Raw genomic sequence first — 18,003 nt, 5'->3', positions numbered from 1 at the left:
ATCAGTGGGTTTTCGGGAAGTCAGTAAAAATCACCCCAAATTCCTTTTACTCTGTTATTAGGCTCCAAGTTCCACCCACTCCCTGGCGCTACACAGCCTGAGTGCCCAGCAGCCCTGCCCACCGAATCTCCGTTCTGTTTACCTGAACTCACCTGGCGCTGCCTGATGCCCTCAGGTGTTAGCAGTGATGGATGGAAAGTGGACCAGGATGCTTAATTCATGGATGATGACAATTCTGCTCTTGGTTCCTGGAGGGTACCTCAAGGAAGCAAGCTTTCTTCCTCATTAGCTGGTGGCTGAATGTTGGCCTGAAGGTCTCCTCTTTCCAACCTCAGGCTGTGTGGCCTCCTTGGTTCCTTTGCCTGGACTTTTCTTCCAGTTCCTTGAGTCCCCCATCCTTTTGTTTTTTGCCATGGCTTTCATTGTGGTGTAACTTACATACCATTAGATGGACTCATTTCCAGGTGTACGATTCAAAGATTTTTAATAAACGTGCAACTATCACAATTCAATTTTAGCACCTTTTGATCACCCATTTGCAGGCATGTCTGGTTCCTTTTTGGCAATGGGAAGCCTGGGTCATCCTTTCCCACTATCCCCTGGGAGAGCTGATCCCAAAGGAAAGAGCCCAGAGGAAGTTCATTCAAATAAAGAAACTTTATCTGAATGAAGTGGTTGCCACCAAAACTCTGCTCTCCCCCAAGACTCCAGCCCCTATCACGGCTTTGGCCTTGGTTCACAAGAGCGTACAGCAGGAGGAGGCATTGGTAAGACCACCCAGACCCACACACAGCCTCAGATCTACTGGATCCTGCATGCGAAGTTGCCAGCTTGCGTTTTCATGGGAAGAGAGGGTAAGAGCAACACTTGAATCAGAGCGCCCAGGTTAAAATTCAAGCGCTACTCTTTATGAGCTCTGTGGCATCTGTTTTCTAACATGTCAAATGGGTATCAAAATAGTTCAACCCCAGGGAATCTCCCAGGCATCTAGTAGTAAGGACTTTCCACTCTCAATGCCAGGGACCTGGCTTTGATACCTGGTCGGGGAACTAGAATCCCACAAGCTGTGTGGCTCAGCGCCGCCCCCCCCAAAAAAAGCCCCAAAAGACAAACAAACAAAAACCAAAACAGAATGCCCTATGGAATTGTTTTAAGAAATAGATGACATTTGTGGAAATTGTAGAAAACACCTGGCACTTTCTCAGTGCTTCACAAATGCTGCCTGTGCATCTAGCATGTGTGAAAGGGATAGCTAGAGGGAAGCTGCTGTGTAACACAGGGATCTCAGCCCGGTGCTTTGTAACGACCTGGGAGTGGGGGGTGAGGGGTGGAGAGGCGGTTCATGAGGGAGGAGATACATGTATACTTAGAGCCGATTCATGTTGTTGTAAGGCAGAAGCCAATACATTGGAAAGCAATTATCCTCCAATTAAAAATACATTTAAAAAATGTTGATACATTACTGTTTATAGAGTTTGATCAAATTTTCGAAGGGGCCTGATCCCACCCCCTTCCCCTCAAAATTGAGAACTCCCATCACGCGGAGACTGGCCATGATGCCGAAAGGAAGAACAGAAGAATATGACTGGAATCCTGGGTGGTGTGGGGTGGGGGTGGGGAAACCGGGAAGAAGTTGCGTAAATGGGGAGAGATGAAGGAAGCAGCAGCGGAAAGGAGACCCCAGGGAGAGAGAGACGAGGAGGTGCTGAGGAAGAACAGGCAACTGAAGGGCTGGGGGCTAGTTAGTTCCAGGGGTTAAGATGTAAAACAGCCTAGCATGGCTAGAGACTCGGGGTGGGGGTGAGAAAGTGGAGGGAGGGCAGGAGGAAATCAGGGGAGGAAGCTTTTGGGTTCACCTGTGGTCTCAGACGCTCGGTAAAGTCTGAAATTCTCTATGCCTCAGAGGACAGCCCATAGCGTCAAAAAGTCAAACACGACTGAAGCGCCTTGGCACCCACGCAGAGCCAAATGTGGGTGCGGGGAATGGAACGAATGATAAAAATTGGAGCCTAAGAGCAAAGTGGGAGTGCCACTGTTCACCCTGCCCTTCACCCCATCCTCTCCGACCTTGCAAACTACCCACCTCCTCAAGAGGCACCCGTGTCATTTCTGTCCGTCCCATCCGAGTTCCCAGTCTAGCCAGGGCAGCTGGACACTTCACGGTAAAAGGGGCACAACAGCCTGTCAAGGGTCTGCCGCACCAGCGCATGTTGCTTTCTTGGTTCCAAATATGCCAGAGCAGATGTTCCCCCATGGAGTTAGAGGCCAGGGCACTGGCACGCCACCCTCGGGCAGTGCGGTCCTCCGACTCCCCACCCCAGTCAAACAAGTGGCCATCACTTATAAAAACACAACACACACTGGGTTTTAATGAGAAAATAATTGTGTACTTGCACCGAATGCCTCACAATCACTATAAAACCAAAGCAGGATAATAACATTGACGTGGTTAACATACACGGGAGAGCCAGAGTATCATTGTCAAACACAGTATTGCTGCTTTTTGCCCCCTTCTCCAAAAAAGGGGAAAAAAAAAAGTCATCTGGGTAAAGGGCAACACAAAATCAAAGTTGGCAGCTCACTCACTGAACGCTTAAAATCCAGGAAATTGGTTCTGTCACTAAAACTGGATATAGTCACCATCTCTAAACATGTAGGTTATGCTTTTTTTCAATACATAGTTTAATGACATCCATTCTTTAGTTGGAAAAAATGTTAAATTATTTGTCTTCAGAGACAAGAGTCCACACTGGTTTAGTGTTCCTTGTTAGGCTGTGTGTGTGTTGTGTATATTCGTGGGCACTGAGCTATATACGGTTTATACACCACTGTCTACGGTGGGCAGCATGCACGGGTGTAAAAAGGCAGGAAACTGCATGTGTCCTTCGCGTTGGACACAGCCCAGCCTCCTGCCACTGACAGACCCTGTTTCCATAATTTCTGGATGAGAAAGCCAAGGAATGTCAGTAGGTAATCAGTTCCGGAGGAAAGTGGACATCTATAAACACTGTGGAATGAAATACTTTCAGGAAAGCTTTTAACATCTACAGAATCTAAACATTTGTTCTAGCTGAGATTAACAAGCTTGCGTGCTATCTGGGGGCAGGGATGAGCATCAGAGGCCAATGTGTGGACAAGCCTCTTCCTCTCAATGGATGAGGCAGGAGTGCTTTTCCTCCAGGTCTGCTGCATCTTCACACAGTTTAAGGGGTTCATTTGGGATCCCAGAGCCTAGCATAGTGATATGTACAAAGCCATGGCCCCGTGTTTATTATATGAGTAAAAAAACTCAAGAGCGCAGAGAAAGCCTGGCTCTTCCAAGGGAACTGTAATGTACATTTTAACAGGGCTGTAGCTGAGTGGAACAGCCGTCATCAGAAGGCAGCAGAAGGGAACAAGCAAAGGCTGGAGATGCAGGGGCCACAGTTAAACGGTGTTGTGACTGTGAGGGGGTCACGGAAACGCTGCATTTGTTGCCTACACAAAGCATGGACCAAAGGATCCCAACTCTCTAACTCTACGCAATAAGTGTGTCTGGTTCAACCAACTGTAGTCAAAGACCAATTTATCTGCCTCCACAGCAGCTGCAGGAATTGCGTGGCCTTCTAAGCTTTTCAGCTCCCCGTTCTCTTCTCAAATGGAGGTTTAAGGTGGGTACACAGATTCCTTCAAAACAGAACCAAACACTTCAGGCAAGTCCTAAGGATTGCGTCCTCTCTCGGTCATGACCAGATCCAGAGTTAGTCCAGAAATCATGAAGCATACAACACTCTGCTCTCCAGGCATCCGAGCAGCCCCTGTGTCCCTGGGCCACACGATGCTACTGTCGCATAAGTGGTCGTTCCCATGCCGGTCTTGGGAAATGCTGGAAATCCTCAGGGTACGCTCATGTCACCGGTCAGGACTCCTCACCTCATTTTCCTGAGAACGCCTGTCTCTGTGCCAGCCTCTCCCATTGAAAAAAGAATTCCTAACAGCGGGGATCTTATTTGTCATGTATCTCCAGTGGCTAGCACATTTTGTTGACTCTTCATTCGGAATGCTCAGGGGCATGAACCATTTGAAGATGGTGCTAATTACCCATCTGTAGAATTTGGCTTCAAATTGCAGGTTCCCTTGGCAGTTTCAAAGTTGTAAGTTATCTGACAGTTTTATTTCTAGTTTATGTCCACCACTTGTTTATGAATAAACTTTCCCCTAAAGTTGACATTAGTCTAACAAAAGAAGAGAAGATAGTGTGCATGACATCTACATATAGATTTTGTGGAACGGCTACTTGTCAGAATAACCTATTAGCGCTTATGACAGAACAATATAAAAACAAAAAGGAATTCTAGTGAGGTCTAAATTACTTATTGCTTTTTTTAAAAAAAAAAAAAGTTTTAAAACAAAGCGCACAATATTGTAAAGTGATCATCCTCTAATTTAAAATAAAAACAATGGGGACCAAAAAAAAAAAGAATGCTGGTCAGTATTTTTCTCATGGCCAGAGTTAAAAAATTTCTCATCCAGAAATTGAGGGCATTCCATGATTGAATACCCTTATCATATTGCTTTAAAAGACAGAGTAAAGCTGGCATCCTTCAGCCTATACTAAGCATGAATACAAAGCATGAGAATAAATATGAAACTTTCCTAAATGTCAAATTACAAAACTGCTCAAAACTTTGCCATTGTGACTCATGCAAATACCATGTTAGGTCAACTTAATATTACAAATACCGTGTCAGCTCGGAGCCTCTATATCCTTTTCATAAAAAAGAAAAATTCTCGCTCACTCCTGACGCTGGCAAACAGCTTTGGAGGAAATAGGTGAACACCTTTGTCCCATGACCATTCTGGAATTTTAATCCTCACACACACACACACACACACACACACACACATACACCCTTACTCGTGAGCACTCATGCGCTTTGCAAAAATACACAAAGGCATGTGTGGGCACACAGACACACACACCTCCCCCCCCCAACACACACCCAAATCTTTAGGATTTGTAGCTGATCCTAAGCCTGCACTTAAATTTCTACTCTATATTTTCCTCTGTATCATCCTGAAAAATACTGGTTGCTCAGCAAAAATAATCTTACTTCCTCCTTTTCCCACTCTTTCTCCCTCCCGTATTCTCTACCTTTCATGAGCTTTCTTTACTGTTTCCTTTCCTTCCTGACTGATCCAAAATAATCTATCCTCTTCCTACTCCCTTGAAGGTTCACTTTATATATAAAATATAGCTATAAACACCTCTTTATTTCTCATCTACCTCTCCAAGGCAGAGTTCGCCCTTTTTTCAATTATTGACACTCTAAAAATATCCCTCCCCTCCTGAACCATGCTGTTCAACGTGTACAGGTTTTACACATGGATAGATTCCCCCACCCCATCATAAAAATATTTGTTGCCCCCTAAATATAGTCTTCATATAAAGAAACAGAATTGTGAAAATGTGTTCTCATAAACTGTAGCTCAGTCAGTATCATAAGCAGACAAGATCCTAAAGCTAAAATAATCTATTTGGTTTGGCTTTCTGCCCCCACTGCCTCAACCTCCTAAAGTAGAACAGATTGTGTTTGCAACAGGAAGAAATCCTGTCTTCAAAATACGGATTGTGATCATTCATGGCTCCTAATTAAAAACAAATTAAATGAAAGAGATATGGGATGATAGTTGCCTCTTCTGGGCAAATGGAGACAGAAACCTTATTTTATGGCTGCTGGAGTAAATGGAGTTGGTCCGACACCTGTGATGCGGTCATGGGTGGGAAACTAGTGCAGGCACAGGGAAATAATCCTCTGCCAGGTGGACGGCACCAGCTTCTCAGATTCTCCAAATGGCCACATCTCCATTGTTTCCCTCATCACCCAGGCAGCCTGGTCTCCTCTGCCTGGAGCAACCATGTCGGTTTGCTTATAATTTCTTTGTCCTTTTGGATCAACTGTGGTCCAAACCCAGGCAATCGTTTGAGTCACACACACACACAGAATCCTTTTTCTTTTGACTCCCAGGAGTTCGAGTTTGATGGGTGGACTGCTTTTTCACTTTATTTTTTCATCACTGTAAATTGTAACTTCTGGCCTGCATTAAGGTTTGCTGAGTTCGTTTGCACTTTAATAAATATTCTATTAAAATGCTTTGACGTGTTTATTTCTTGGTTTCTTGGGAGCCCAAGCACCAAAGAAGCTTCCTGGGTGGAAGGAAGTTGATTATTCGTTGTCTTCTTCCTCTTGGTTGGCATAGATCCCTGCCTCCCAGCGCAAAGCCAATGCGCTCTTTCTTCGATTAACCCGTGTGGCCTCAAGGACCTAAAAGAGAAGGAAAAAAAATTACACAGAGTTCATGGATATCAGTCACGTACACAAACTGACTTCTCTGTTTCCTTCCTCCTTTCCCTCCCTCAACAGTATCTAATGAATGAGGAAAGTGGGAAAGTGTCTGAACCAGCTGGGACACCGGAGAGAATGGAAGTAGAGGTGGGTGGTGGGAGGTCCTGGGGGCGTCTTCATCTCGCAGCCAAAGTTCACTTGCCATCTGACCCATCATTCTCAGGATAGAGAGATTTAAGTTCCCTGAAACGTTCTGCAAGTTTCGTTGAACTAGACTTGACCCTGCATCAAGCTTTTTGATAACAGAGCGGATGGCTACACGCTCTAGATGAGCGCAGTCTGCTGGCAATGCTCTCCACCTGCACGATCCAGTATGGCAGCTACTAGCCACATGCAGCTACCGAGTACTTAGAAGATGGCTCGTGTGGCTGAGAAACAATAGCTTTTTGGATCTAGTGACTGCCACATTAGCACAGCTATGGATGGTCTTAGTCTCCAGAAAAGAATTCCAAACAACTGAACCGGTGTGGAATATTTCCATTAAACTTTATGGACCTATGCAAGCTGCGATCTTATTTATATCACAAAAATCTACTTTGGTATAATTAATCTTGCAAGAGGAATTAAATGGAAAGAAAAAGAGCTTCTGGGGCCAATAATAAAGGAATCAGGGCTATAGGTACTCATTAGGAAGGTGACAACACTGAGGAAAAATTGGCTCACCACCATCGGGGTGAGGCCACCCTCCCTCTGGTTCCCTAGAAGAGCCTGACTCCGGGGGAAACCTTCAGCCAGTCTGCTCCTGCTTGAGTTTGATCCAGATGACATCCGCATGAAGGACATTTAGGTTGCCAACGCAGGAGAAACAGTTCAATTCCACAATACTACGCCAAAAGCAAGCCCGTGCACACCAGTCAGTTCAATTACTTTGGCGCTGGCTTAGGATGCACAGTTTCTGAATTTAAAGAAAAGTCCAGTAGAGCCAACACTGGTTGGTTATCCAACCAATGTGGGATGAAGCTTTTGTTTATGTGAAGAACAATCATTTTGGCAAGCGACAGAGATGCTGGCAACTTCAGAGAAGCAAGGAGATAAAGGTTTACAAGCATGGTGGGAGCCCAGACATAAGCAGATTCTGGACAGATTAAGGTCTGGGCGGGGCAAGGGGAGCAGGGGGAGGAATCTCAGTTTGCTTCTCTGCACCTCTGATAAATTAATGGAATTATCAGAGCTGCAGTGCACTTTTCTTCAGGAAGGCTTCCCTAGTCCTCCGAGCAGGGATGGCTGGACAGGACATATGGGACACAACTTGGTCAGGTCTCCTGAAGGGATGTTCATCATGAAGAACATAAGCCATGTCCTAAAGTGTTGGTGTATAAGCATATCATGGTCACTTAGTCAATATCTAAGAATAAGACATCAGTAGAAGGATGCTTCCAAGTCTGGCAGAGTCTTCAGGTCAATGCGTGGTAACATGGTACCAGGAGGCAGTGCGGGACTGGAATGGCAAGCGCTGAACTTTTCTAGCTCTATACCTGGAACGTGTGGCTGCTGTTCATGGCATCTTGTGTCTCTTAAACCATATGTATAAAGAAAGTTTATCTATAAACACAACACCTGCCCTATTTCACAGGCTCTTTCAGGAAGAGGGGTGGGCTCTGAAGTCCAGGCAGGTCTAAGGTTAAATCTTAGTAACTATATGACCTTGGGAAGGTTTATCATTTCTGTGCCTCGGCTTCCTTATGTGTAAAATGGGGATAATAAAAACTATAGTACCAAGTTGGTCTGGGGAATAAACGAGGCAATGCATGTGAAGCATTCAGCATACTTTCCAGGGCACAGTAAGTTCTCTAACAGCAGTTATGCATTTCTCTTACCATGTGAAAGGGCTTTATAAGCAATCGCGTGGTATTCTAACATAAGGCATTTTGACAAGGAGCTCTCATTGTGTAAAACAGTCATATGTTTGCCTTGCAGACACAAACCAAATGGTTTACATAAGAGCTAAAAATCAATCTAAGGTTCTGAAAAAAAGTGTCCCCATCCATTTCAGATGGCCTTAGGCCCCGTTTTAATTCTCAATCATGGTGAATAAATTTACTTTACTCTGTTCTTTGGGAACCCATATCAATCCAACTACCCAACGATTTTACAGGTATTTCTTGGGTTTCTGCCAAGTGTTGGGCATAGTACTTCATGTTTAGGACAGAAGTCTCTTCCCGCCTGGAGCTCAGTCACCAAAATGTGCAATGGGCAGAGAAATTATGTTTATAATTATGGAAACATTCAGCACAGCTTGGGTTTGAACATCTCCTTGTGGCAACCCAAATAATTCACCTGTACCAATAAAGAGCCCTCTTTTCTTCTTTCATTCCCCTAATTTATATGCTACTTATCATGAGCCTGGATTTCTGATGAAATCTAAAGTCGCTAGTAAAGGCACAGATCAGATAAGCAGCAGAGCATAACTAAAAGGGCCAGTGACCTTGCTATAAAATTGTCTTCAGGTCCACGAGGCTTATGATCTAGGACTGGCTCAGGAGTGAAGCCATCCTACAACTGGCCTTTTGAAGATTCAAAAGCCAAGCCCTTGGGGAAGGTATGTAGATGAGTCTCTGCTGCACAATTAATACAGAGAACTGTGTGTGTGTGTGAATAAAGCTCTAGCAAATCTAGAACTCTTGTTCTAGACTTCTGCATATTAACTTTATTTCCTAAAGTGTATTCCTTTCTTTTCTGGTTTAAGAAAAGCACTTGCCTCCAGGGCTCTGACAATAAGAAACACATACATCACAGGTACCATGAACCAGCTGGGGTTTTAATCCTTGCTAGTGGTCTATGGGATTCATGCTATCACTACTTGCATTTCACATATGAAAAAACTGAACCAAAAGGAGGTTTAAATAATCAGACTAGTAGAAGGAAAAGCTAACATTTGACTCCAAAACTCTGGGTATGGAGTCAGTGGTCTGGAATACCATGTTCCACTGCTGTTCAGTGGCTGGGAGGAATTTGAAGGAGGAAGAATCAGAAAGGACAATATACATTCTCTATAGAAATAGAGAGAAAAAAACATAGAAAGACCTGATTTAAGGTTTTATCTCCCACAAATTAATTCAGATTTAAGTCTGGTGGGAGAAAGAAAAAAATCAATTCTCTCTGAACAATCCTCTAATATTAATTTTTCTCTCCAATGCTTAAGGAATTCAAGTGAATCACTTCACTTTGAGTAGTAATCAGCCTAGACAATTTAATTTTGGGGATGTGAAACAAAAGACAGATGTGTTAAGTAATGTTTGTATCAATATTTTATCCCCCATCTCTTCCACTGAAGGTAGACACGGCCCAGTTTTATCTTCCTTGGATGGATGAGACCAGATTTTCATCAATCTTATGTTGACTCAAAGGGAATGTGGGCTTAGGGTCTAATTCTTAAACTACCTTCCCCGCACTGAGAACCCCAGTCAGACACTGAAGAAGGTCCATGTAATGATATCTGCAGTATTCATTTTATACTTTCTGGAAAAAAAAAAAACACTGATAATCATCAATTCATATCTATAGTTAACTACATTTATTTTGCTAAACATGGAGATATAAAATATATTCTGTTGGCCAAAAAGATTATTCAGGTTTTCTGTAAGATGGTATAGAAAACCCAAACAAACATTTTGGGTCAACCTAATATATTGTGCTATAGGTTAGCATAGCCAATTTGAAGAATAATTTGCAACAGGTAGTGAATGTGAGTCTGTATAAGCCCCAGAACAAGTACTTTTACTTCTAGATATATCTGTAGACCTTCTTCCATGGGTCACACAAAGAGCTATGTACAATAACATTCAATGATTCATTGTCTGTAATGGCAAAGAAAAGATACAACCTCCATTTCCATCACTAGAAGGATGACTCAATACATGTGTACTCATTCAATGGAACACTATACACGGCAGCTATGAGTGAAATAGAGCCGTGAGTATCAACATGGACACATTAAAAAATGATGCAGACAGAAAAAAGATCACTGGACGCAAAAATACGATATATTTATGCAAAGTTCTAAAACATGCAAAACCATTAGATATAATTTATGTATACAGACATATATAGTATAAAGATAAAAACATGCATGGAAACCATCAATGCCAAACTCCAGAGAAGTTATCTCTCAAGAGAGAAAGAAATGGGAGCTGGGAGAAGTAACAAGAGGGCTGGAATGGTACTGGTAATATTAATTTCTTTATAAAATATTAAGCAAATATTACAAAATGACAAGAATGGACAAGGCTGGCTTCATTATTTTACTCTTGTCATATACTTGGCACATTCTTGGCTCCACGGGATCATGGACATTGTTCAGGTGACTACTATCTTCTCAGAACCTAGAAAGTGCCTGATGTGAAATAGGTCCTGGATAAATTGTTAACCAGGTGAATGAATAAATGATTCTCTACAATTCTGTACATCTGCAATAGTTCTTTTAAAATAAAAATAATGCTATAGAAATAAAAAATATAAAAACCAATATGCTTTCTCATAGCACATAAATAAGTCGATATACATATGGAAAACGTTTTAAAATGTGCTTTTTCATAGTACAGGTTTGAGAAATTTGTGTAGAAGGAAGTTGTAGGGTCAAGGAGGAGGCTTTGGGGGAAATTCAATGCTTGCAGGGGGTCCAAAACAAAAGCGCAGGTTTAAAGATGGCAGGGAGGGGGAACTGGATTGGTTCACAGTTGGAATAAGTTATCCTAAAGCGATGGCGTGGAGCTCTCTGGGTTTGTGTTAAGCCAAACCAAGGACTGATCCAACCCAACAACCCCCCGTCCTCTTGAGCTACATGATTTTCTAACCAGACCAGAGCAGATTTGTTATCAGCTTCTAAAAAAACAAACAAAAATTCAAATAGCCCATTGGTTGTGCCCTCTAGTCCAAACATCTTCCAGATCCATGAGCATGGCAAGGTCTTGTCCAGCCCAGCACACAGCACAGCAAAGCAGTCTCGTATACCACCGTTGCATAGACGCCAACATTTCAAGGCAATCATCCCATTCGGAAAAGGTAGGGAGGGAAAAAAAACGCATCAGGAAATGGCAAACCACGACAGCATGCACCTGGGCCAGGCATGCAGGAAGAGCAAGACAAACGAGTGGAAAAGTACCTCGGAAGTCACCTTGCAAGACAGTAACTTAGAGGCGTACTGGCAGAGAGGGAAAAACCAGGGTTAGTAAACGGCAGAGACACAGGGTAACCCCTCAGCGGCGGACGAGCACCACTCAAGGGGCGGGGACAGTAGCGGAAGTGACGTCAGGGACCAGGACACACCCACACAAGACTTGCTTCATCTGATACCTACAAGTGTATCTTTTGCAGCAAGCAGATACCCTATTATTCCTTCATAAAAATATCAGAGAAGCCAGACTTTGTTAATTCAAGATGTGTCACTTCCATTTGCTATGATCTGAATTAACAAGATTCTTTCCCCTGCTGTTTATGCAACCAGCTGCCCCCCAGCAAGATCCTTAAGGGTAATGTTAGAATCTGTAGTCATCTGCAGACAAACAGCCCTTTCCTCTTCCTGTAGGCCTCTCTGAGCCCAAATAGTCTTGTCATCTGTTGTTCCATGAAAAGACGACCCTAACCATAGACAAAGAATGGTTTGAATGCAAGGTTTGTGGAGGCAGATTCTCTGAACCTGATCTAAGGATGGCACTGCCATGAGACAGCAAGCAGCCTGCTTCATTTCTACCTTGGGGGGCCTAGATAGGTTCCTGAGAATGGGGTGATTATGTCAGAACTAGAGTGATCCTTTAGTTCCTCTAGGAAACTAAAAGTCACTGTAAAGAAAGCTCAGCGAAAAAATGTCCTGGCTGTGGGTGATGAGTTAGAAGAACCGACTTTTGACAGCTCCCTCCTGACTTGTGGTCATGACCTTGCATTTACACCGCATGGGACTTAGAAGGCACTGACTGGTTTCTGGCAGGGTGACCATAGGCTGGATGGGGGGTCATACGACTGTGATCACCGACTGCTTCTGAGGTACTGCATTTGGAAAACCATGTTGCATCATGGTCAGACTGACGACCAGGGGCTGATGAATGTGGAGCGTTCCCCTCCTCTGCGCGTTCCTAGGGTGTGTGTAAGAGCCTGAGAGAGCTGGGGGCTTGAAGCATCACTGAGGTGACTGAGCTCTCAGCCTGCAGCATGGGGGCACTGGAGGCAGACAAGCTTCCTCCGCCCACCGAGTGAGAGTTCTGCTAGAATTCCCCAAAGATGTCTCGGTCTGGAAGGAAGTGTGTGTCAGGAATTCTTGGAAAAGTAGTGACGTCTAGCCCAGGAATTAACCCAGGAATCAAAGAGGCCTTGGTTTTACCCAGGAATCAAAGAGGCCTCCTCTAATTCCAAGACAGGCAGGAAAGGCTGAAAGCCCTCTCAGTAACTACCTTGGGGGCAAAGGAGAAAGAAAGAAAACACAGGAAAACCCACCAAGGGTAGATTCTGTGTGAGGCGTGAGGATGGGGCTAAAAGCCCAGGAGGCTGTACTCTGGACTCAGCACAGGATCCCTTCCACTGAGAAAGGGAAAGCAAGTCTACCAAACAAGTTCAAGAGCACTCCTGACTCAAGAACTCATTGCCTTCCAAGACTCAGGTCAGTTTGGAGGAAAAACTGGCCAGAAAAACAGTGTTGCCTCAATATCCTTCCTTTGCAAGGTACCAAGAAACCCTACAGGAAATTATGATTCATTAGGACCTTATGAGTTACATGACTGACCAGAGACAGCATCAGGCCCAGACAAGGAGACATTTCCATGTAAGATAACATTTTGGGATAAGAGAAACCTATACTACGAGCAGGATGGCTGCTCTGCACAGAAACACCAGGTTGGGGGATGGATGAGGTTGAACTCAGTCCCCCGGCCTCTTCCCCAGCTCTGTAGCCGACTCAGGACTGCATCCTCACAGAGTTTTGGAAAAGGATGTCTTTTCCTAATTCTCACAAGAGTCCTTACAGGCTGGTAAACAGCCCAGGGGGTAAGTGGGTGGAGTAGGGGGTTAGAAATGCTCCTACCCCCAAATTAGCCAAGGAGGCCACCAAGAGATGGAGCCTGGCTGAACCTCAAGCATGGCAACACTCATCAGTGACCACACCAAGCAAAAGGCCCCCGTCCAGGCTGATGAAGACCGTTGCTACTGAAGCATTAATCTGCCCCAGGTCTGCACTGGGGAACAAGGATGGCCATTTGGGGGTCAATTTTCAGAAAAGGATTTTTTTTCTGGTTCCTTGTCACTGACTTCATCCCCAACTGCAAAATGAAGCAAAACACGCACAGATGACTTTGACATCACCAAAACAGCAACTCCTGAGCAGATGTTCCCAGAGAGAGAGATTCATGATTCCATATTTCACCGTCTGTCATTCTCTGGGCCCTCACTTTGGTTCTAGCAGGAGAGAGGCTAGCTAAAGAATATGAAAAAGAATACTACATTCTGCACAACTGCCTCAGTGCTACCACCTGCCAGGGATTCCTTGAGCCAGAGGCTTCCCTCCTATCCAACATATGATATTTTATCAAGTGGGGAAATGGAAGGTCCTGAACTAGGGACAGATCTCCAGATGACAGCGCTACTCTGGGGTGGAGGGATGCTATACCTGTTTTGATGGTAAGGATCAGTTTTTTTCCCCCAGATAGGTTGGCAAAAACTACTCATGGAAACTGCAGGCACAGCTACATTTGTCTTCTCTTTCTTCTCTCCTCCCACCCTCATTAACATCACTGTACTCAGTGCATCACTACGCACACATCCCAGTTTTGTTTTTAAGCCTACTTGCTTCTTGGGAAGTACAGTATGTAAGAATTCTCTTCATGCAGTTCAGAAAGAGCTTGCTACTTCCTAAGGGTGAACACTTGTGGTTGGGTCCTGATCCCACGTGAGCGACTCACAGCTGCCAAGTGGCTCTGGGGAAGAAATGGTGGCAAGCTCAAGTGCTGAGTCACAACAAACCCAGATGAGTTAGGATGACAGAAGCTGGAGGAGCTAAGAAGCCACTTCTTACCCTGAGGATCGTGTATGTGGATGGAGCAAGGAGAAAAGAATTACCAGCTTCTGAGGCAGGGAAGCCAGTGACAAAATTCAGGCTTCAAGCCACCCACCTGCTCCCTATGGTTAATATTTTGGTATGAGAGACAATTAAAGAAGGGCCACAGATCAGCTAGGAAAAGAGATGAAGGCTTGTTCATTCCTACGGGTAAACTTCAACATGTGCTGCAGTGATTGATGGTGACACAATAGAAAGACTCCCTGAATCAACAGGTGGCTCTGAGATGAAGTCTCACTGGTGAGCATTTGTTTGTTTAGAAGCAACTGTAGTATACTGTTCTTTTGTTTCTTCCAGATTTGGGTCTCTTAAAAGAGATACAGTAGGTTGGATAGATTTTTCTTCTATCCCTAAGAACTTTCAACAGCGAAAAACTTGGTTCTCCTGCAGTATCAACGACAGTGCAGAACACCTGGCCTTGACTTTGAGATCTGGGAATATGAACAGTTTGCTTAGTAGGTTTCTTCCTTATCTAAAAAGTTGATATATACTTGAAAAAAAAAAAAAAAGAGACAGGAGTGTGTAAGTGAAGGGAAATCAGTGTTAAAAGGCTGATTCCAGGCAGCTTCCTTCATGCAAAGGGGGAAATCCAACCTGAGTGGTATATGTCAGGTGGCTGCCTAAGTATCAGAGTCTGTTCGCCTCTGCCTATGACATCAGTACGAGCAGGCTCTTTTCTTCCAGGTATGGCGTTTTCCCCGACACCTGCCCTTCAACACAAAAAGCATGCACAAGAGATACAGAGAGGGTGCTGCAAAACCACTCGTCTGGGTCACATGCAAAGCGATCCATTACTTCCTCCGTATCCCCATATCCCAGCCAACCTCCACCAAGGTTGCTGATATACAGTGTGAAATCATACATAGGGCCCAAAGCTTCAAGATGGTCACAGGCTCCAGAATATACCTAAAGGTTAACTCCATAATTTTAAGAAGGGCTCAAAGAAGGGCAGAAAGGGTCTTACAGGCTCAGAGAAAGAGCCCCAGTGGTAGAATTCTCAGCAGCAGCCATCAAGGGCCAGGCCCATCCCACTGTACAATACAGGGAACAGTCCAGAAATATTCAACCCCAACAGAGGAGCTGGGTTAGCTCTCCAAGCAACTGAGGTACAAGCCCAAGTAACAGGAGGCTGAGAGACACCAAGTGGGTCATTCGGCTGCCACAGGCACGTTCACTTTCTTTCTTTACCACGAAAATGTTCAGTATCTGGCTTCAACCCCAGAAACCCTTTAACTCAGCCAACCAAAATATGAAAGGCAGTTAATCAGCATGGAATTCCTACTGTGAGCCCCAGCGTGTTCAAGTTTAAGGTGAGCAAAGAATTTATCATCCAAACTGGGGCACTTTTAAGAGGGAAAAGGGATGCTATTAATAAATACACGAGGATAAGAGGCAGAAACCAGGACTGTCCTGGGTCAACTGGGGCATATCCTCAACCGACCTGAGCTATTTCAGGGGAGGAGGTGGTTACCTCAATAAATGCTAAGAGACAGAAGACAGCAGACTCTGAGGAAGTTGACATGGACCCCTGAGGCTGATCCCCAGGCTCCTGGCTGTGCAGGCTGTAGGGAACAAGGGCTCTTAAGTTTCTTACTAGAGAAAGAAACCACAGAGCAGATGACTTCCTTCACGGTTGATGGGAATGTCACATGCAAAGTTTTAGGAGTTGAGGGTAGCAGGGTAGCTGTGATAGTTTTTAACTGTCATTTTAAAAGGCTCTTTCCTGCCAAACTGTACACATGGGTTTGGTAACAGCCCAAAACATACTGAGTCTTCTGAGCACTGTGTACCATTTATAGGGACTGCCCGGAGCAGACACTGAAGGATCAGCCTCGTCATAGTTCTCTGCAGCAATCCCTGACCTTTCTGGCACCAGGGGCTGGCTTCACAGAAGACAATTTTCCCATGGACCAGGGTCGGGATGGGGGATGGTTTCAGGATGATTCAAGTGCATTACATTTATTGTGCACTTTATTTCTATTATTATTACATCAACTCTATCTCAGATCATCAGTCATTAGATCCCAGAGGTTGGGGACTCCTGCCTACAGAAATAACATCTATACAGAGCAGGTGAGCAATGGTTGTGGTCAGCTCCCTGGTGTCTGTGGGTGATTTCGGGGAGCTTTCGTCCTTCTTTCTGTGTTCCCCCTGCATGGTATCCTTCTACACATCCCATATCTCACGCACAAGCCGTGCCAGTAGATTCAGACCAGAACTTGGCAGTAAAAAAGACCCACTCTTTGCATGATCAATGTTTTTGAGAAACAAGACAAACCCCAACCCAACTCCAGGCATGTTAAAACCACACATTTGAAAATTGGTGCTGGCACCATGATGCTGGCCAGACAACCACACACACATCAGAGCCTGATCCACAGTACCACACACCAGGCCGATGTTCACCCTTGGATGCAGGAAAGAGGAAAGGAGGAGAAACTTACACTACTATCATCCATTCTCTCGCGCCTTTTAGATTTGTGTGTCTCATAGTCTTCCATGAGGGTCTGCATCAGATTCTTGGGCCGCTGCGATCCGGCAGCCTCTTCGGGGGCTAAGTCAGGCTGCAAGCTGGGACCTTCAGGTGTGGGGGATGGAGGAGGTTTGACTTTCTCTATTTTCCCTGAAACAAACAACACGAAGAGAACACCCTTTCTAATAAGCTTGTCTGCTCACGACAGCTTTCGGAAAGAAGAGTACACTGGCAAAAAGGCGACCTGTGACATAGAGAGTGGTACCAGAACAATGGTTAAGTGCAGGTTATTTTATTACAAGGATCCAAGTGCTTAAGGATTAATGTCACAAACGCATCCAACAAAGACCTCATGGAAACTGGTTCTAAAGTCAGTTAGACCAAAGAGACCTGTCAAGCATTTCACAAATATATGTCAGACAGACAGACATTGGCTCTTGTTGATTTGAGGATATGTATTCTATTCGAATCTTAAATACCCATTTCTTACAGACAAGGAAAACTGAGGCTCTGCAAAGGGAAGGCTCTGCTGAGTCACCAGGAGGCTCACGATGGTATCCAGGCCTCCTGGGTTCCTTCCCAGGCTCTTTCTCTTCTATCAGAGGTCACCGATGGTCAGATGACTACCCCGAGATTTTTGTATGGACAGCAGGGGTTGTAAAACCCCTGAGTGAGAACTAAGCCTGTTCTTCCCGGTCTTACATCGATCAGCCAGCTTCACTTTTTACCTTACCTGCCATGGTCCTGAAAGCATTTAGGTTTGAGTTCCCAAATCTTAAGGAATGAATGCCAACAACCGCAGGTTCAGTGTTGTAGGAAAGGGGTGTGACAGACTTGGGAAAGGTGAGGTTTCAGCTTTTGAGATGCCAAACAGGAATTCTCAGGATGAGATCAGGCCCACAGTCACAGTGGTGTGGTGATGTTAGTTAGGCACTGCCGCTAAGACTGCCTGGCCCTGACTTCTGGCCCAGGTAGGAGTGGGTTTTATTGCCAGAGCCCCAAACGCACCTCTGAGAAGTACCTTCAGGCTCAACAGTCATGATGTTTCCAACTATGCCCCTTGTGGGAGACACAGGGACTGTAACAAGGAACGCAGAGAAAACACA

General features: G+C 44.7%; 1 protein-coding gene across 7 annotated transcripts in view; it reads right to left on the bottom strand.

Annotated features, from left to right (window-relative positions):
• Positions 1-2,365: 2,365 nt before the first annotated feature.
• The window catches only part of PALM2AKAP2 (PALM2 and AKAP2 fusion), a 382,216-nt gene continuing 366,578 nt past the window's right edge, over positions 2,366-18,003 (bottom strand). For 6 of the 7 annotated variants that reach the window (XM_055427558.2, XM_088838265.1, XM_088838263.1 and 3 more), the window contains 2 exons: positions 16,869-17,047; positions 2,366-6,305 (listed from right to left, as the gene is read on the bottom strand). In XM_055427558.2, coding sequence (XP_055283533.2) covers positions 6,207-6,305; positions 16,869-17,047 — 278 coding nt within the window. In that variant the 3' untranslated portion in view covers positions 2,366-6,206. The remainder of the gene's footprint in view (positions 6,306-16,868; positions 17,048-18,003) is intronic. The other variant, XM_088838264.1, reaches the window with a different exon arrangement.

This window comes from Moschus berezovskii, chromosome 7 (genome assembly GCF_049115385.1).
Source record: "Moschus berezovskii isolate FMDL1 chromosome 7, NW_MosBer_1.0, whole genome shotgun sequence".
In the NCBI taxonomy this organism is placed as follows: domain Eukaryota; kingdom Metazoa; phylum Chordata; class Mammalia; order Artiodactyla; family Moschidae; genus Moschus; species Moschus berezovskii.
This window is presented reverse-complemented; position numbering and strand designations above follow the sequence as displayed.